The 21,866-nt window shown below is 35.3% G+C and overlaps 1 protein-coding gene across 8 annotated transcripts in view; it reads right to left on the bottom strand.

Annotated features, from left to right (window-relative positions):
- PCDH7 (protocadherin 7) overlaps window positions 1-21,866 on the bottom strand; it is a 448,326-nt gene that overhangs the window by 392,146 nt on the left and 34,314 nt on the right. The window contains exon 2 of one of the 8 annotated variants that reach the window (XM_060148393.1): window positions 7,205-7,263. The exons of 5 other annotated variants lie outside the window; for them this stretch is intronic. In XM_060148393.1, coding sequence (XP_060004376.1) covers window positions 7,255-7,263 — 9 coding nt within the window. In that variant the 3' untranslated portion in view covers window positions 7,205-7,254. Of the gene's footprint in view, window positions 1-7,204; window positions 7,264-12,935; window positions 13,036-20,297; window positions 20,457-21,866 lie in introns of those variants that run through there. 2 more of the 8 variants (XM_060148389.1, XM_060148390.1) reach the window with 2 other exon arrangements.

Below are 21,866 nucleotides of genomic sequence, written 5' to 3' on the forward strand. Positions count from 1 at the left end.
AGTAAAAGGTATCATATAAAAAGTAGAGTCTATTCCATGACACAGAAAATCAAATTGATGGTAGTTTCTGCAATCTAGGGACAGGAAGTGGACATTCATATTTTAGAGCATAAGTGCATGATATAGGAGCTGAGTCAGGGCAGAGCCACTATCAACATCGAAAGTTTATCTATTTTTTTTTTAAATACTGGAAAATCATTTAAAATAGAAAGTGGGACAGAAGGTAAACATGGCATTTGATGAATGGAGAACTATGAGAACGACAATTCTGAATGGTATTATGGTGTTTTACTTCATTTTGATTTATATAAATGAGGTACGAAAACTCATAAATTATAATTATTAGTTAAAATATCACCTGCATAGATGTTTATTACAAGATTGCACTTAATTATCTAACTTAAACTCACAAAGTCCTTGTGAAGTAGCTATTATAAGTTTGCTCATTTTACACATGAGGGAATTAAAGATCAGAGAGCTTAATCTCCTTATATAAAAATCACATACATAATGGGAGAATCAGGGCCCCAAACCAACTTTGGTTCTTGATCAAAGATTTTTTTCCTTTACATTATGTTTCCTCATAATTGTTTTTTAAATTTGACTTTGAATCTTTTAAAAATAAACAGCTAAGTTATAACTGCAAATGTCTCCATTTTTTCCATTGTTTAAGGAATAATAAGCAAAACTACCTACACAAGTTTCCTATACTATTATAAATGAATGTGTTATGAAACTCAGTTCTAGAAGCCTATGTATCTATCAGATTCAGGATTCTATCATAATTACTTAAATTTGTGAATAAATAAGAAGCAACTTCAACATATCTGCAAGTTGTCTAAACTGCCAAAAAAAAAGAAAAGAAAAAAGAAAGGAAAGGAACCAATAAGACAAATCCTATCCAATCAAAGAAAGGGAAGTTTATATCCATTTACATGTGTAAGAGTGCACACACACACAAAAGGGCCATTCATTAGCACTGTTTAATCTGCACTCTTTAGAAAAGAGGGCTTTTAGATTGTGAGTCAATCACTGAACTGGCCATGGAAGGAAAGGGGCTAGATAATATCATACCATTTCCTCATCATAGGTACTTTTCTCTGACTACAGAATACAAATGATTTGGGCCCTAACAAAAGCATCCCCTGGGTTGGATAGCCAAGCAATCAATATTGACTGGCTGACTGCTAGAATCATGGAATCTCAGAGTTAGAAAGAAGGTCAAAGGTTATAGAGTCCAATCATGTGAAAGGCATTGCAGGAGGCATCAGGGGAAATACAAAGCAACATAAGGCATAGTCCTGGTTCTGAAGAAATTATTTATACAAATATATACAGTTTACTAATATAAACAGATTACTAATCTTGAGGAGGAAAAGATAAGAGCCCAGGGCTTCCCTGATGGCGCAGTGGTTGAGAGTCCGCCTGCCAATGCAGGGGACACGGGTTCGTGCCCCGGTCCGGGAGGATCCCACATGCCGCGGAGCGGCTGTGCCCGTGAGCCACAACTACTGAGCCTGCGCGTCCGGAGCCTGTGCTCCGCAATGGGAGCGCCCGCCAACAGTGAGAGGCCCGCGTACCGCCAAAAAAAAAAAAAAAAGATAAGAGCCCAGTAGATAAAATTACGAGAGCTCTGAGGAGGAAGAGGGCTCACGGACTAACTGAACCTAAGCTGGGTCTTAAAATAAAAGATAGGTAAGCTTGACATCTACAGAAATGAGGGAAAACTGCATTCCGAGAAGAGAGAAAGTGTGTGAGGAATATGTGAGGTAAGTGAGGAGGCAGTGAGAGGATTTCCCTGCCTAAACCATAGATTTCTCTAACTCCATTCAACTCCATCACGAGCTATTTTCTCTACTTAGCTCAAGTCTACATATAAAAGGAACCAATGTAATAATTAAAAACAACAACAAAACTGTCCTGAACATCCTAAATTAGAATTACACAGACAAATTAAGGTAACTGTCAAAAGCCAGAGAATGCAGAAAACAATTATTTGTTAAAACTAATGTAATTAAGTATTCAACGATTCCTGCTCTAGAACCTCCTGTACTTAAAGGTTAAATCGTGTATGTCTTATTTCACAATTTTATTTTTTCTTGCTTTTTCTAGAAATAATATTTTAAAGAAATACTCTCTCGAGAAATAGGGATCAATTCAAACAGAAGGCTAGGCACTAAACAAGCAAAAAACATTAGACTGGATCCCAGCATTACAGTTCCAGTGACATTTGGTCAAAGTTGAGCATTAATGAATTTCCATCCTTAAAGCTGAGAATAAAAATGTAAAATGATGTAAACTTAAGCGGTCACCATTATCCTCTTCAGACCATAGTATTGTTCACCTTTGGAAACAAAAGCAGAACTAGCTGGTATTCATGTGCCAAAGCAATAAGCTGCCCCAAAGAAACAGAGACTAGATGTTAATGAGAAGATGAAATGAATACAGCAAACTCGGCTGTTCTTAAATGCCACTGAAATTGCAATCGTGTGTCTGAAAAATTGAGAGCTACTTGGGGAGCCATAAACACCCATAGAGGGAAGTTGAAAGCAGTCAAAGTGTTTCCACGTGATGGATAAACTTACTAAGAGTTTGATCCACTAACAAGGAAATGAAGTAAATATCCAACGAATTAACTGAGTCTTGAAAAAGTAAAGGTGAGATAGGACAGAATTACAAAATCCAACCAACCAGTTTCCTGCTTATGAAAGATAATGTTAAAAGTGTAAGAACAGGCACCATAAGTATGTGGTCCCTTGGTTTATAATAGATAAATTTCTAAGTTGAATATAATTGTCTTTTGATATGATTTGTAGTTGACCAGCTTTAAAATCTTGCTTTCTGATCATTAGAAATTTCTAGAAATGTTTTTTATAAATACTTTCGTGAATACTAAGTGGTGCTGATTTAAGGATTGATATGAGCATATTAAAATATTGACTTTTAGGACACAGTAAGACATTATATTAATAACTAATGCAGAAATACAACTCCAGAGATAAGGAACTCACTTGAAATCATCCTCTACAAAATTATTCACTTTACCAGTGATAATACTGAGGCCCAGAGGGGTGACAAGACATATTGAATGTAACGCTACAGACCTAGGATTAAAACTAAATGTCTTCACTCCCAATTCAGTAGTTTATTTCCATTTAATTAATGGGAATTACATCTCAAAGAAATGGAAAACTGGGGGATGATATTATTTAAAGACCAAGTATCTCTAATTTCAGTACATTCCAGTTGTGAAATGCAGGGAAGATACACAAATTAGATAGACTTTCTTTTAAGTTATAGTGAACTTTGCATCAATAATGTCAGTGGGCTCATCAAAAACAACCAATGGCAATTATATGTCAAAAACCAAAACAAGGTTATTTGTAATAAAAATGTTTCTGCATGGACTAAGTTGTAGAATCATTTTTTTATTTTGAAGAGCTTGAAAAATCATTAAGAAATTAATAGAAATTACTTCAAGCTAAGCTTTTTTATAGTTTTATTTCAAAATTTTGGGGGGTGGTCCCAATCAATATTGCATAGAACTTTTTTAACATGCCTTGTATGAAAAGCACTGTAAATCTCATACTTTAAAATAGGTCACAAGTCTTAAAGAGTTTAATCAAAAAGCAAAATGGTGTTTTTTAACATAGAGAAGATTATTTGCTTCTTTTTTGCTCCTTTGTCTTATAAGTGCAATGTGATGTATTAGTTTAATTAAAGTCTACCAAATTATCATAAGGATTTTATGTGCTGCAAATAATTGGCTTTGTTCTCTGCTCACTTTTTCTTAATGGAAGCAGAACATTTTTTTACATGATACTTAGTGTAAGATACCAGAAAACTACAGGGAAGAAAGGCAAATGAGGTGCCTAATGAAGTGACCTTCCTCATCTTGGACATGAAATAAAACTAAGCCTACACTAATGCAATGAACATAAGTCAGTGTTTTCAGAGAGTTAAGAGGATAGGTAATATTATGGCTCAGAGCCAAACCATACCAAGAATTCTTCCATACATAAAAATGACAATCCCATTAATTTGAAAAGCTGATAGGCCCTAAAATGAAGTAAAATGTATAAATAGATGATGTTATAAGATTTTTTTTATGGAAACCATAATGATTCAATCTTTTTCAAGGGACAGATTTAGATGATAATACAGATAAAGCATATTACCAGGTACGCCTCTGATAAGTGACAATTTAAGCACATAAATGAACAGAGAATTAATGAATACAGCATATTAAATGAAAGTTGTTTCAGAAAGTAACAGTACTAACTAACGTAACCACTCTTGCCAAAGGTGAATTGGAACAAATTATAATTAAAATATACACTCATTTACAAAACACTGCTATCTCTAACAGTAGTGTAACAAAAAACTGAGAATAACCTATGAACATGAAATCAGTTAACTGATTATTTTATGAAATGTGAAAGACAGAAATTACCAGTGACTTTCTTATAGTATAATTCCTAAAGTACGTTACAGAATATGTATAAGACATAAAGGATAATCAGTAGTGATTCTTTTGTTAGGAAAAAATGTGATCACTACCATTTACCACTGTCCTGAAAGAAACATAATCAATATATTACAGACTTCCTGAAAATTTTTGAGCTTTTAATTCATCCTCTGAATTACTTTTTAAAAAAATTTGTGCTTCTATTCCTGGCCTCATAACATGATAAGTGTTTTCAATTATGAATAACTAATACTCTATTGAGAGTTTATGAGATCTCAGGCTAACGCACATGGTCCCTAGAAAGTAGATACTATCATTAACCCCATTTAACAAAGAAGGAAGTCAAGAACTGAGAAATTAACTTGCTCCAAATCACAGTTCTAAAAAAATGGCAGCATTGGAATTTTAGAGCCCAAGAGGTCTCATCTTTGTGTCTGTGCTTTTAACAAGACTACATTCTACTGCCTCTCCAATTAGTGATAAAATTTTTCTTAAAAGCAGGTTTTATCACACTTGCTATACCTTTTCAAATATACTCAACATTTTTTGGGTAGAGAATATTATTGCATTTTTAATATGGCCAGAAAATGTGTAGCATCTGATCTTAGGTTTATTAAAACTCTCTCTCTCTCTCTGTCTCTCTATCTCTCTCTCTGTCTCTCTCTCTCTCTCACACACACACACACACACACACGCACACACACAATAATTACATTATTACATTTATGAAGAACATACGATAGGTGTACATAATGATATACTCAGATGGTGTTAAGCCAGGAGGTTTTTTCCTTTTCCTCTCTTCTTAAAGGCACACTATGTACTTGTGAAATCGCATGACCTCAAAATGTGCCTAACTAACAGTTAAGCCAAGAAAATGATAGTCTTCCCAACCCATGACACATGTTTTAAAAGTAATTCTCTCATCGATTGTCTCTGAAGAAACATTCCTAGGAAGGAGTGCTTCCTCAGTGAGCGTACATGCATACTTTGAACAGATATACTTGATTTACTCCATTTGTTTTAAGCCAAAGAGTGAAAGGGAATCTTTAACAAAACTGTCATCTTTAAACCACAGTGATATTTCATTTTCCCCTTCTGCACTATTTAGATTGCCTGGAACTGAAATGCTTCCAGAGGATCCTGTGTCCAATTTTTCAAAGCTGTCACTTTCTAGCAAATCTGCTTAAGCAAAATACTTATGTTGTTAGAAAACAGAACAAACATACATTATAAAATACATTCTATTCTTCTGTTCAGGTCAAAGTCTTATTCAAGAATGGGAACTTGGAAGAAAATGTGGAAATAAATTAAAAGATGACTATGATGGATTGGTTAAAGTCAATGAATCTGGTGCACCTCTGATTAGTTTCCAGAGATACACTTTGACTTAGCTCAGTAGAGTTTTTCACACAATAATCATATAATCAAAATGTTATTTTCAATACATTCACGAAAGCCCATTAAACTGAAAAAGAACAAATACAGAGGAAAATGGGACATTGAAAGATGACCATGGTTACTCTTCCTAAGATCATGTCTATAGCAGCAATTATAATGTTCTTGTCAAGCTTCCATGTCCCAGAGCGTAACAAAAAATTGTCAAGCATTACACTTGTAGACCTCTGGCCTCTCCGAATTGTGAGCATCATAACTCACATCCTCTAGTACCCAACTAAGTAAAAGCACAACAGTAACAAAATGCAAAATAATGATGATAAGAATGGTGTGAAAGACAACAAAACTTCAGTTAACACCAAAGAACTTCCAAAATGTGAGATGAGACATGTTTTGAAAAAGTTCAGTCATATTGAATTGAAATATTACTCAATATTCTTAGCACAGAGTATGCTTTCTTTATTCACACATATACATATACTCTAAGTTGTCTCTATACATGTGGACCTTTTTTTCCTGTATGCATGATTACACACTTCTGGTTTAAATTAATCTTTCCAAGTTTATGCAGTAAAAATTACGTAAGACTTACAATTCCTTCCATTGCTTTAAAAAGCTAGTCATGCCTCAGCAAAAGTCAGGACTGCTTATGGTGTACAATCTGAAACCCCTTCTCTCTCAGCACTTTAACACTAGATCTGTCACCCTTCAACACCACAAAATCAATACCCTGGAATGTCATGGTTCTCTGATGGCCCACAAAGTCAAGGCATGATCAATTTCAACTTCCTTACTAGATAGAAATAGACTTAGATAAATAAAAAAGATTTTATTCAAGTTAAATTCAATAAAACAAAGGAATAAAGGTAGAAAGAGTCAGAGTTGTTAGAATTCAGTCCAAAAAATTTACACTTAAATCTAGATCCATTTTTAAATCCAACTAAATTGCATACTCAGCCAAAAGGTATATATCAGAAATTAAAAGAAGCCTAGAACTTACTGTAATCCCCAGATTAAGAAATGCTATCAATTAAATGTGTATGTGTGTGTGTGTGTGTGTGTGTGTGTGTGTGTGTCTGCCCACACGTGTTTCTTTTATTGCATTAGTTAATAAACAGTAGGGAAAGGACGGTGTCTGAGTTCTTTATTGTGTATCCCTAGAAAACAGGGTAATTTTTGGCTTCATTGCTCAGTAAGAATAAGAATCTTGTCTTTCTTGTCATAAACTGTATATCCTGTATTTAGAACAGTCCAAGACATGGAGTAAGCCCTCAATAAATATTTGATTAGTATATGAAAATCAATGCATACATTAAATATAATCTGGTACATAAACTTACCTGAGGGCAAAACTTCCTCTTTCTTGTTCACTGCTGTATCCCTGGCTTCTATAATGCCTAGGACATAACAGGCACTCAGTAAACAGCTGTTGTTTTGAAAGACTAGAGAATGCCTCCTATTTTACTAATTTCTAGCACTCTGTGGAATTGAAGTTTTTCAAGAGGTTTTTTTTTTTTTTCCTGTAATAAACACTTTATATGTCAGTGGTTTCAGTTTGCTCCTAAATTTCAACATACATAAACTCAAAGACTTATTATTTAGAAATGCCTAGAAAAAGCCAGGCCTGAGAGTCAGGAGACATGGAGTGCAGTTTAGGTTCACTAACTTGCTATGCAACTTTGCCTCTCCAGGCCTCCGAGTCTCATCTATAAAATGTAAAGGAGGGATAGAGGGAGAACAGGATGGTTCTCAGGTATCCTCTTGGGAATGTGTAGGTATGCAACCTCTTGGGTATGTGTAGAGATATGGATTTTTAAAAATCAATGAAAGGGACTCTACAGGTCAGAGAAAAGCTCTAGAGCAATCCTATTAAGAGAGTTAAAAGAAACTGGAGTCATTCAACTGAACAAAGAAAATGCTGAAAATGCCAAAGGGAATCAGACCATTGTGAGAGGACTCACAGGTATGTGGTACCCAGACCTGAGTTGCTACTTCCTGGTCCCTTAAAGCACAGAGTATAGCTTGGCTCACTCCCTTGTCTTCCTACACCATCAAAACTAAAAAGAAAAATACTCACACTCACATCTAGCTTTCTCCAAGTGGACAAAATGTTGGCCAATAACATATAGAGAAAAGTCCTCGAGGAGGGAATCCTTCTCAGGACAGAAAGGAAATGGAATCAACGGAAGTTTTTCTTTTTCCTTTTCATTTTTGTCCCTCTTCCTTCTTCTCATCTGAAAAGAAGGGCAGAGTGACTGGAGAAGCAGCAACCAACTTGGGAATATGAGAAAAAAAAAACCCAAAACTAAGGATAGTGGAGCAAGAGAACAGCAGCACCATGATTCCTCAGTGAAACTTGCTGACTGACGGCTTCTTGAAACTTGTTATAAGGGAAAAATAAACCCTTTACTTAACCATGATTAATTTATTACTTTCAGCTAAATGCATTCTTAAATGACATATTTGCTAAGGGAAAAACCAGAGAGAAGGATTATCCAAAAAAAGACCATGGGGGATAGGAAAAAGAAGAAGAAGTTATGACTATAAGGGCTCCTATTATTAGACACCAAATACAGGGCTGTAAGAGTCTCAGTCTGTCTGACCAATTACCATGTTTCACAAAATTTTATATCACTGACACCCTACAGAAAGGAGGCAGCTTCTAAGTGTAAAAAGCTCTAGAGCAGGAATCAGATGACATGGGTTTGAATTCTGGCTCTGCCACTTAATAACTCACTTAAGTTTTGGCAAGAGTTTCTTCAATATAAAATGGAAGTCACAGCATTTCACTGATACGGTGATTGTGAGGATTAACAATATAATGCATGCAAAGACACCTTCTAGATGCACAGCGCTTAACTAACAGCTATTTACATGGGATGATGCAAGTAAAACACTTAGGTACAGGTTCTGACACACAGTAAGTGCTTATTTATTATGATCATTGTTATTATCAGATAATACCTGTCCATATCTTCTCTAGAATATCTTGCTCATGAGCCTTCTCCCCCAGGCATGGCTGATTGAAAAAGTCAGCTCTTAACCTTGGCAGAGCCAGAGTTTCTCTTGCTGGCATTTGAAATTGGTACCCAGAAAAATTACCAGTCTTGCAGACTGATGGGCATATAGCATGCAGATTAAGAAACTATGGAGTTGTCAGCCATGTTTTACCATATAGAGTAGAAAAAGATAAAAGGATCATCTCCAGTGTAAGAAGAAAGAAGTGGATGCACAGAGAAGAGAGATGGAGAGAGAGGGAAAGGGAGGGAGGGAGAGGGAGAGAGAGCACACAGGTGCTGGTGGTACTGAACTTCGAATATGTTTATGAAGATTGAGTTCCATGTACTTCTAATTTAGCATAATATATTTTGAGCTAGTTTCTCTTACTGGCAATCAAAGAGTGCTAACTAAATAAATATATTTGGGGCTTCCCTGGTGGCTCAGTGGTTGAGAGTCCGCCTGCCGATGCAGGGGACACAGGTTCGTGCCCCGGTCTGGGAAGATCCTACATGCCGCGGAGCGGCTGGGCCCGTGAGCCATGGCTGCTGAGCCTGCGCGTCCGGAGCCTGTGCTCCGCAACGGGAGAGGACACAACAGTGAGAGGCCCGCGTACCGCAAAAAATAAAAATAATAAATAAATAAATATATTTGTTTTGGTGTTAGCATTGAAACATGTTACCAAGTTAGTTATAGAAAATCTGTATCTGGCTTCCCTGGTGGTGCAGTGGTTGAGAGTCTGCCTGCTAATGCAGCGGACTCGGGTTCGAGCCCTGGTTTGGGAGGATCCCACATGCAGTGGAGCAACTAGGCCCGTGAGCCACAACTACTGAGCCTGCGCATCTGGAACCTGTGCTCTGCAACAAGAGAGGCCATGATAGTGAGAGGCCCGCGCACCACGATGAAGAGTGGCCCCCGCTTGCCACAACTAGAGAAAGCCCTCGCACAGAAACGAAGACCCAACACAGCAAAAATTAATTAATTAATTAATAAACTCCTAAAAAAAAAAAGAAAATCTGAATCTATGAAAGCTTTATAAGAAAAGGCCACACATAATCCCCTTCTGCTTCTATAATTTAATGTTAGCTCTATGATTTTATGATAAAATTTCATGAAGAATTTGGAAAAGGCATATACAATTTAAAACAAAAAATATTTTTCTATTTATTTATGATTCCCGATGGCTGCAATCATTAAAGAAAATGTGAGATTAATTAAAATGCTGAGGCTACACAATATTGTCTTGAAATTTTTAATCTGGGTGTCTTCTTGAAAAATAAAATCAAATGAAAAGTCACATTTATGTATGCAATTTTCCACGTTTCCCTCCTGTGAACAGCAAACAGTCTGAGTAAGAAAACACAGATTTTAGGTGCCAGGAAAATAGAACTGACCAACTTCTAAACACTCCCTGACAATTTAGTGAATGCTAGGATACTCTGAGTACATCATGGTACCCAGAACTTAGAATCAAAGTATGGGTTTTCTGAAGGTGGATACAGCCAAATTGCTAAATGCTTTTGGATGGAGTCCCAGAATGCAAGGGCTTATGTGTACAGTTTTGTTTTGTTTTGTTGACAATGAAGAAAAACCCCTAGGTTTCACTACAATTCTGGTTTAACAATAGTCATTTTTCAGATGTAAGACTGTTCAAATATGGTCAGTTCCATGTAGCTAGGACAAAATTTTGAATTTGTTCAAAATAAGAAGTAGAGATTAAGTGTAAGAAATACAGGAGAATACTTCCATCTGGTGACAATAAATAAATCAAATGTGTCCTGTTTAAGACATTCAGGTAACTGATTTTGTCAGTGAAATCTTAGCTTCCAATGGAGAGAAGTTTTAGACATGTCCTTCCCAGAAAAGAGAAGACCCATATTTAGAGTGTTGATACACTCTAAAAAATAATAGCGATATAAAGTAAGTCTATAAGCTTATATCTTGCATAGTTTCTTTAATAATAAATCTTGAAGTGTATACAGATATTTTTGAAGACAAACTATATATTTTTCCCTTAAAATGTTGTTCATTGTATAATTTCAGCAATAACCAATGGGATTTTTTGATAATTATTAAATGAAACTTTTGTTCAGTTTTCCAGTTTTTCAATGAGGAAGCTATATTTCATTCCTATGTTTTTAATAGGAATTTTAAAAGGCTTCTAATTTATAATCATCTGGAGCACAGCTTATAGCTAACTTCTACACTAGAAGTTAGCATGATGTAGGCAATTATTTGTGGGGTGAATGAATCTATAATAAAAAGAAGAGTGCACGCTATCACTGAGTGCTCTATTCCCACCTGAGTTTCATATTTCTCTTTCCATTTACTTCACCCCAAACAGTTTCCATAACAAACACACTGGGTAACAGGGCTAAGACACTCAATGCTATTTCTCATTGTTAAGAAGCAGGAAGTCATAAACCAATTTCAAACCACAATCCCATAACTAAGGAAATCTGCCAAAAGACATGAAAGCCATAATGATTTATTTCTTGAAAGGAAAGAAAACCTGATACCCTATTTCAAGCAAGGACAACTGGAACCTGGTGCATTAGCAGTATCTGTGGGATCTACTTTTAGAACAGATATTCCTTGTTCGAAAACAGAGCATGAAATGATGTTAATCTGTAAGTGGAGGAAGCTGTTCACGGCTCTCTAACCAGAGCATGGTGTACTTGAATTATCCACCCTTTCACTTTTCAACTCAGAATACCCACCAAGCCTGCACCAATGGCCATTATGAGTACTCCACTCTTAATAAATTCATTGGGCATTTTACAAGTACAAAGCCTGTAGGATTGGACACTTCAGAGTAAATTTTAGCTTCATAATCAAGAATATGGCTGAAAATGTCAATTAGTGGTGCAAAGCACAAATAACCAAACTTTAGCTATAGAAAAGCCCTTTATGGACTAAAAATATCCACTATGCAATCTATCCCTGACTTTGCAAGGAGGCTCACCAGAATATTAATAATCAAAGATATCCAAATAAATTCCTGCTGAAAAGTGATCTCTTGGCTAAAGAGAATTACGTAAGATAAAAGTGAAGTGGGGGCTTCCCTGGTGGCGCAGTGGTTGAGAGTCCGCCTGCTGATGCGGGGGACACGGGTTCGTGCCCCGGTCCGGCAAGATCCCACATGCCGCGGAGTAGCTGGGCTCGTGAGCCATGGCCTCTAAGCCTGCGTGTCCGGAGCCTGTGCTCTGCAACGGGAGAGGCCACAACAGTGAGAGGCCCGCGTACCGCAAAAAAAAAAAAAAAAAATAGAATTCGCCAAAAAAAAAAAAATACATAAAAATCAAAACTCACTCCTGGACTCATCAATACTTAACTGGATGCAAATTATACTTCTATTTGGGGGAAACTACTTATCAGAAGGGGAATGTCTGCCAATAATTGCTATGAAAACATTTATTTGACACTGATCCATGTTGCTTACCAGATTCAATTATTTTAAATAATGAATGGAAGTAGAAACAAAATCATTGTTAATCAATATTAGAGTGATTCTGTTGTAAAAAATCTACTTTTTTTGTGCTATTTTTATTTATTTATTTTTTACATCTTTATTGGAGTATAATTGTTTTACAATGGTGTGTTAGCTTCTGCTTTATAACAAAGTGAATCAGTTATACATATGTTCCCATATCTCTTAAAAAAATCTACATTTTTTAAAGCTACCTGAAACTCTCATCTCCTAAACGTGATTTAAGAAATTTGATTGAAAGAAACTTGATTTAAGAAATTTAGTTTAAAATAATGCTTTATTTCAATTTGTTTTCACAACACATATCATCACCTGTTTGCCCATCGTTTTGTTGCTAAACACAAGTCCTTCTAAGAGAGGTTTCTAGTTGATTTTAAAGAGACAGGGGAAAGAGCACAATAACAGAAATTGGAAATCAAGTCAGAGGTAAGATGGAAAATATATATATACCCAATAGCACCTAGTTAAATAAACTTACTGACATCGTAAACAGCAAAATCGTGTTTGTAAAGAACTTTTCTCTTACTTGATAACTTCCTACTCCACAACTTTCACTCCGTTACAATATTTATTGAGTGCAATTTCCTGCTTTAGGATGACAGAATTGTAGGAAATTAATCTCTGATTCAGGCTAAGGTCTTCCTGTTCACATCCCGTCTGCAAATGGAGCTTCTTGGGGAAGCTGAAAAGACACCAAATGTTTCACAGCTGAAGCTGTTCACCTGACCTTCTTTTGGTGACATAATGTTATGTTTTTGAAAGTTCTGAGGTTTCCCTTATTAAGCAAATGAAAGTTGAAGATGTAAACATGCTACTTATAATAGCCAGTATACTTAGTAAATGTGTATTCAATTGTGGAATTTAACAATAAATTCAGAGATCAAATAACTTACAATTGCTAGATCTTTCAAAGCTCATCAACTGATGCATAGCATTAGATTTATTGTAATGGCAGCCACACATTTATATCTACTAAAAATATTTTATCCAAAAATAGCATAAAAGCTATTTAAACAAAATTATTTTGTCTAGTTTTTCCGTGTATCATATTGTTAGGGTACAATGACGATTAAAAGATTATTAAAGAATTTTCTCCAGCGAAGTGGAAGTGGATATCACTTTCAACTGATAAAACTATAGCAATGTAGGATGGGAGATGAGTTACCTAAATTGGAATTTTGCCAGCTCCTTTAATGGTTTTAGTGTAACAGAGCTTGAATTTTCCTTTCTGTTGATGTTTATTTCACTGCCTGAGCAATAAGATTTTTCTGAGAAGTTTAATTCTCTCAAGTTTCCACTTCAATGTTCTAAATTGCAAGATAAATACCAAATTCTACCTTACTAGTAAGATCTGATATGACTGTTTTATTTAAATTCTAAAACCCTTTTTCACTCAGTACTTCTAGGAGACTAAGGGTTTCCTGATTGTTGGCAGAGCTACTAAAGATTCATAGCCCCAATGAAAGTAAGATTTTCATCAGTCCAAGTTTTTAGGAACAAACCGTCACAGTTCTTGTTACCATCTCTTTCTCTTTTAAAAATGCACGTTGCACTTCTGCTAGCAAAAGGTCTCAGATTGGCTGGAATATCCGATAGACACTACCTTGTGCTGTGAAGTTACCCGATCAGTATTTTCTCAGAGGCAAGTTTACCACTTGATAAATCATTAGCATCACTTCCTGTAGCACTGAAGTTTTCCATAGGGGTTCCTAACTAACTAAGGGCTAATCATCTGAGGTCTTATTTAGCTCTTGAGTTCTGATTAGATCATAGTTTAAAGTGGATGACTGCAGACTGCTAATTCTTACCTGACAACAGGGTGAACAAAGACTACATATTCAGCAAATATGTTTTATCTTTCCTTTTAACAAATCCATACCTTACTATTGTATCATTAAATGTAAAATCATGATGAGTTTAGCTGTTCAGGGGAAAGATACTGATAAGATTTCAGTGGCTACATGTTATTACTATGGAAATTTGTACTGGCTAAGTTATTTACAGCCCGTTACTAATTTTAAAATTTGATATGGCATTACAAAAATATATCAGGTGAAGGTTAAGGCCAATAACAATGTATTATAGGTCAAACTCATGCAACAAACATTTTCAAATAATTTAACCAAATATTTGAGATTATTAAACATTTTTATTCATATTTCTTTTTCACTTGTAAACCTATCTTTTAACATCTTTTTGATAAACAGTACATTTCATGCATCTGTTTGTAACTGAAATAAAACTGTATTGATTAATTCCGAACTATTGCAATTTGAAGAGAATGTGATGAAAATGGAAATAACTAATATAAATGAATCAGATATAACATTCTAGAAAATCATTTTTTGGTAAATTTTTATAAAAAAATATTAATAAAATACAAAAGAGATTTTTTCTTATATAAATGAGCCACTATTTTACTATTTTATATATACAATTGGTCCTCTAGGTTTGAGATTTTATATAATACAGTACTTCTACAAATAACACACATTACTATATGATAGTTGTAAATGCAGCCGTATCTCAGTTAAGTAAATTTAAAAACATGTGTTTTCCCTCCACTCACTGAAGCACTGAAGCAGTTATCATAAAATTAAAATTCCAAATGATGTATTGTTATCATTTAGCACATCAAAACTCTTGTTAGATCATATCACTTTGCAAGTGAATTCTTACCAAAAAAAATAGTAACCAAAACTTGAATTTTAGGTGCCCTTTTTAAAACTGTATATAAACATCCTCTCAAAATTCTGGTAGTTGCAATACTAGATCTAGCTTACAACACAGTAGTGTTTTACATTTAAGCGGGGGGCGCTTTTCAGTTTCTTTTTTTTTTGTTTTTTCCTCCTACACGTAAAGGAAAAGATCCCACTGGTATGGAGTCCCCAGCCTCTCTTTCCTGTGACGTCTTTTCCAAGCCCACTAGTGTCTCTTAATAGGCATTACTGGGCTCCCTTCCTGTCTCAAGGGAGTTTGGCTCCGCCTCCCTCCCTCCCAATTATACATATGCAGGCTAGATAATTGACCGACCCCCTTGACTGACACAGTCTAAATGGAACGGACTGCCTTCTAGTAAACCACTAACAGGTGGGAGAGGAAGTATTAATTTAACAACCTGAATATCTGAAGTCATTATTGACTCAAATCCTTTCATGCCTTCTTTAACTCTCCCAACTGTTAAAATGCTCCACCCTCTAACCCCTGCACACTGCACACTCTCCTTGGTTGGAGAATACAGAAAAGGGTTTAAAAATTATGTAGAATCTGCAAAGAAAAAAGAAAAAAAACATATGTGCACGCATGCATATTTAAATTACTTTTTTTTTTCTCAGCATCCTAGATTTACCAATCAGATCCTAAAATTTAAGCAGTTGTAAAGTCTAGAAAATACAATTGTGAAAATCAGGAAAAACTTATCCCCTTGGTCCCCTTGGCATCTGTTCATGCCAATGTCTCCACCAGAAGTACAAGAGTAGCTCATGAAAGTGTAAAATCAGAAAATAAGCAGAACCTTGGACAAGTAGTTCTAAAGGTACCTAAAGTTACCAGGCCCTAAAGATACACTTCCAGAATGTTTAAGGAAAATAAAAAGGAAAAAAAATCCAAAACCAAACAAACAAAAAAATATTCCAGAGCGTTAAAAACAATAAAGAAAAATCTCTGTGAGGACAACATATAGCCTCTATTCCAGGCTAGAAGGTATGATCTATGATCATTAGCTATAAAGTCATCAGATGCCATGGATAAGAGGCCTTTCTTGCTCTTAGATTTAAGGTGGCAAAATAGGATTTGTATATCAAAGTTAGGAGGGTTTTCAGGTTGGTTATCCAATATCATGACTTTATCATTCCAAGTAGTTTTCAGGAACAATGTGCAGGAAATGAGACACCTTAATACATAATTGCCACTTTACTTTCCTTCTTACTTGGACTCAGGTACCTGAATCCATTCTAAGTGACTGCAGCCCTACTCCCCTTTCCCTTAAGTGGCCTCTTCTTAATTACAAAGAAAATTCCCCAAGCAGATCATATATGCAAGAATACAGATGAGATAAGAGACCAAACAGTCAATCAGGTCAATTGTGTGCATTTTAGTAGAATTAGGATGGCAGTCATCATCTTAAAAAACAATAAAGATTTGGTGAAACTTAAGGCCAGTATTTTAAGGCCACTTGCACACTTTATTTCTTTCAATATCTTTATATTGAAATATATCTATATATTTAACAGCAACATTTACTTCTATGTCTTTAAAATATCTGCCATCATGATTGATTGGGCATTGTTACATAGATAAACGTTAGGGTCAACTATAAACTATAAACCCTTTATGATTCGAAATTCTTGAGTCGTCGTTACTTAAAATTATATACAAGGATGGCTCATTGACGTTCATGACAATTAAATCTGTATGGTAACGTACCTATTAAACACACATTCAACCATTTGGGGTGGAAATTTTACAAAACGTGTTCCATAGTAACCTGAATTCTTAAACAAAGGATACATGAAGACTCCAAGATCATTATAAATACTAATCAGGCTGTCTAAGCTGGTGTCATCTGAAGTCAGTGAAGTATGTGTAACTTTACTTATGGATCCAGATAAAGATTCTCTCTTAGATACATATATTAAATACTTATTTACTTCTGATATCAGAACACATATGTAGTGTTAATTACTTCATTTGGATTCTAATTGGCTGCTTTAAGTTAGGAGTAGGAAAATAAATAAGTACATTTGGTACAATCATGGATAAATGAGAAGCAGCAGGTTCTGAGTAAGGACCCAGAAGTGAGTTATGTGAGGTTTCCAAAGTACATTTGGTAGCACCCTTTTTTAGTTACTTGGTACTCTTTTTTCTTGTTTCTAAGTTTCATTTTTGTTCCAAATAGTAAAGGTTATGCAGTGAATTACGCTGAAAATGTATAAATTTATCAAAATGCAAGTAAGTATTTATAGTAAAGCAAGAAGAAACTTAGATACCAAATTACTAGGATGTGAGCAGCATTATCTTCCTTTTTCTCTTTCCAAGTGGCAGCTTAGGATATTGAGACCCTATTTCATCATTAATGAAAAGGGATGTGAGAAATAGTGGGATCAAAACCAAAACTGATCCTGAAATCCCAGGCTAACAGAGCACTCTGGGATTATATTTCCTACTTCTGACTAGACAGCTACACCCACGAGGTAACAGCTGTACGTGATGTAACACTGTGACTTGGTAATGAATGTAGCCTCAACATCAAGAGAAGTTTCTAAGCTTCCATGTTTATCTTATACGTGGGTAATTTTACATAAACAATTTAAGAGAGCCATCGATATGAAAATAATTTACACTGAATTGTCTATGTATGAGAGATCTTCATGGTGAATCATCTACACAAAAATTTTAACTCTAATTTGACTTTATATCAGAATGTTTCTAAAAAAATCTTACTCACTGACATATCACTGTACATGCAGGATTAGAACAATAAAGATTTAAAAATAATACACCTATTTTAGGCCAAATATAATATATTTAAATTGCTGTTTGCAATTTATCCATGACCTTCTCATTTGGGTGAGTAATCAATTTTGGAACATTCTGACTGTATGTAGATTCAGTCTAATGATAGATAAATATGAATCCAATAAGTTGATTCTGCTTATAAAAACCAAGATAAATAACATGTTTATTCGATTTTGTGTTTATTTTCATTCTACATGGTACAACTGGCTTTACATTTTCAAAGCACTTGCTGCCTTAATCTGAAGATCTAATGCAATCCAGTCCAAGACAGTAATAATAGAAGACTAACATTTTCCATTTAAAATAATATTTTCTTTGGTCTTTGAAAGTCCTCGAGGGGTAAACTATTTTAATTTAATAGCTGCAATTGATCTTCAAATATTCAGCAATATTAAAAGCAAAGGGAGCCATTTTTCTTTAATCAACCAAGTTAGAACTAAAATAAATGAAGATGTTCATAGCATGCATTCAGGAAGCAAGGGAAAAGAAGAGTAAATAACTTTTGACAACCTTCTTTGAACAAATGATGATATGGTGAGAGTCTTGCCCTTGAAAATCTGCAGCTCTTATAGTTTTATTACACATTGGCCCACTTTATTTATTTATTCATTCATATTTAAGATAATAATCATCAGTAAATGGCCTTATTATATTATTGGTTATAATGTTTCCTATTTCCTCAGAGAGAAAAAACCCACTAATCTTAAGAAATATAAAACTGATAAAAAAGCCACTCATAATATTTTGGCATTTTCAAAATACACAGTTTTTATGTCCAGTCCTCCCAAGCATCCCATGCCAAGGATGCTTATTCCAATTCTGGGAGTTTAAGTGGCATGAGGGTTAATATATAAATATAATCCAGTTAGTTACCTCTGAATTCTATTTTATGTTATATTTATATCACACAATCCCTTGAACATGTGTCTAAGACTTTAAACTAGAGAGAAGCCTGTGTTTCATTTAATTGTTCGAGAAAGAAGCATGGTATAGAAGGGGGTACTCAAGGGTGGTTAGAAGATGCTCTCTGAGAGCATATCAAACCGTTCTGTCTCTTACTTTCTTTATGATTTTGACATACTAACCTCTATGTTTGTGTTTTTCCAGCCAAGTAGGTAAAATAGCATACCTACCTCCTATTTCTGTTGCTTGGATTTTATAATATGATGCATTTTAAGAACTTAGTGCCAAGCACATGATAAGCACGAAAAGAAAGCATGTTTTTATTTACCACTGAAAGCTTATTTACTAGATTTGAAAGCAATTCTCTGAAGCTGTGTTGTCCAATATGGTAGTCACTAGCTCTTGAAATACGGTTACTAAGTACTTGAAATGAGTACCTGAAATATGGTTACTAAGTACTTGAACTGAGATGATGCGCTGTTGTTGTAAAATACATGCCAGATTTTGAAGACTTAATTTTTTATGAAAGGAATGGAATTCCTTTTTATAAAGGAATATTTCATTAATATTGGGTCGGCCAAAAAGTTCGTTCTGGTTTTTCCGTAACATCCTATGAAAACCCCAAACAAACTTTTTGGTCAGCCTGATAATTTTATATTGGTTAAATACTCATAATATTTTGGATATATGAGGTTAAATAAAATACATAAGTAAAATTAATTTTATCTGCTTTTTTTGTGTGTGTGTGTGTGTGTGTGGTACGTGGGCCTCTCACCGCTGTGGCCTCTCCCGTTGCGGAGCACAGGCTGCGGACGCACAGGCTCTGTGGCCATGGCTCACAGGCCCAGCCGCTCCGCGGCATGTGGGATCTTCCCGGACCGGGGCACGAACCCGTGTCCCCCGCATCGGCAGGCAGACTCTCAACCACTGCGCCACCAGGGAAGCCCTTATCTGCTTTTTTATTGTATTATTATGCCTACTAGAAAATGTAAAATTACATGTGTGGCTTGTATTATATTTCTATTGGATAGTGCTGCTCTAAAGTATTTTCCATAAGAATTACCCAGGGTGCTTTTTAAAAATGTATGAACCTGGCCCATGCCTGCCGTGAACAAAAGCGGAACTGCACTTCCTAAAAGCTCCTCCAGTGAATCCTTGCAGGCAAAAATCTGAAAACCATTTCCCTAGGTCTACATATATTGGATGCTGCCGAGAATCCAGCCTCTTTCTGACCTTCAATCTAAAAGTCCTAAAAGATTTGACTATTCCTGCTTAGTGTCTGATGAGAATATAGTTAGATACAAGTAAGAGGCGCCTATTAGACAGCAGTTCCTTTAGGAAGCACCCAACCAAATGGTCAACCTCAGGATTAAGGGGAATTTGCAGACACCTGATTTTAGAAGTAGAGTTGAAGCATGTGGGTCTTTCTTAATGTAGGGTGCAGACAGAATTACAAAGAGGATGACAAGGAAGAAGGCATTCTGTGAGACCCGATGTGATTCATTTCTGGATATGTCTCCCTAAGACACGCACACAGTTGAGATCCAGAGGAGGGGAGAAGAGTCAAAATGAAAGGATGCCTTACTAAGTTGTGGTTCTCACATGGGCTTGGTGGCGGGCTCATCAGTGTCATTTGTCCTTTGAGGAATATCATGGTAGAGTGAAGTATTTAATAAATTCAATCTAATTAAGAATAAAGAACAGTTTACATATAGAAAAATTAATAGATTAAATCTGTTAAATATAAAATCATATAACAAGCTTATTTGTACCCGAAAAAGTGGCTCATTTTTTTACATTAATATTAGAATAAAAGTTTGCTGGCTGTTTATTCAATTTGCACATTTTATTCTGTCATGTGCCAGAATCAGCAAAGAACTGATAATAGGCAGCAGAAGTAGAAGCAAAATGTATAGAAGAAAATCGAAATTGAGAAAAAAATGAATGCATTAATTATTTTTTCCAATAATTAGAAAAAGACCACTAGTAATTTACTTTAGGAATAGAACACTTCATTTTAATTTCAAATATTATCACAGAACCACCAGCCAACAGCAAGAAGAGACCATCACTCATCAGGAGAAGAAACCAGCAGATTTTCTGTGATATAGTCTAGTGGTAGCCAACACTTCTCAGAGCCCTGGGAAGTGAGAGAAGACTTAGGATGAGAAAACAAGAGTTCTGGGGGAAAAGAAGAGTCACAACTCCAAGGAGGCTGTGAGGAGGAAGGAGGGAGGAGGAGAGCTGGCAGGAAGCCAACAATGATGAGTGTTTGGAGCAGCTGAAGACCCTCTTCTCCCATTTCTCTCTTCTTCTCTTTTAACGTCTTCAGTAAGAGTTATGAAACAGACATTGTGGGAGGAATTTTGGCACGGGAAGACCCACAAATATGTAGAAACGCTGGGAAATAGTGTCCTTGAGAAGGAAACAATGGAACCTGAAGCTTAACTATCATACGTCTTGGGTTGTATTTAATTTGATTTTTCTTTTCAGTAATAAAAATTGTATGCATGTGTTTATATATACCATGTCTATTTCCAATGTACAGAGGTGATGCCAATATTTTAGAGGAAGAGTTTAATGAAAAGATAGGCCTAAGATTCATTATTAGGGGGGTGGGGCTGGAGAGTACAAATAAACCCAAAGAACTATAGAGAGAAATACAGCTCTAGCCTTCTGAGCCACATTTGTTTGTGACCAAAAAATAATATGTAGGATAGATCTGTACTTAGAATGAAGATTTGTGTATGACCAATACAATGATGACACTTACTGATGTAAGCTAGCATTTGTTATTAATTTATTTTAAAAACATTTCAATTAAATTAGATCACGGTATTGCAGAAAAAGGCTTTGACATCTATTATATAGGTAGGTATTTATATATATATATATACACACTATATTTTATATTTTAATGTATTTATTTGTATTTCAAAAATATTATAGCTAAGATAAAGCATCATTTCTACACTTTATTCTTTTTTCTTTTCATATAAAGATAAACCTCTGGCATCCAGTCATTTAACATTCAACATTCAGTCTCCATTTTTTGAGTCTTCCTAGAAAATAGGAACTTCATCTTTCTCTATA

The sequence above is a fragment of the Lagenorhynchus albirostris genome, chromosome 4 (assembly GCF_949774975.1).
Source record: "Lagenorhynchus albirostris chromosome 4, mLagAlb1.1, whole genome shotgun sequence".
NCBI classification, from domain to species: domain Eukaryota; kingdom Metazoa; phylum Chordata; class Mammalia; order Artiodactyla; family Delphinidae; genus Lagenorhynchus; species Lagenorhynchus albirostris.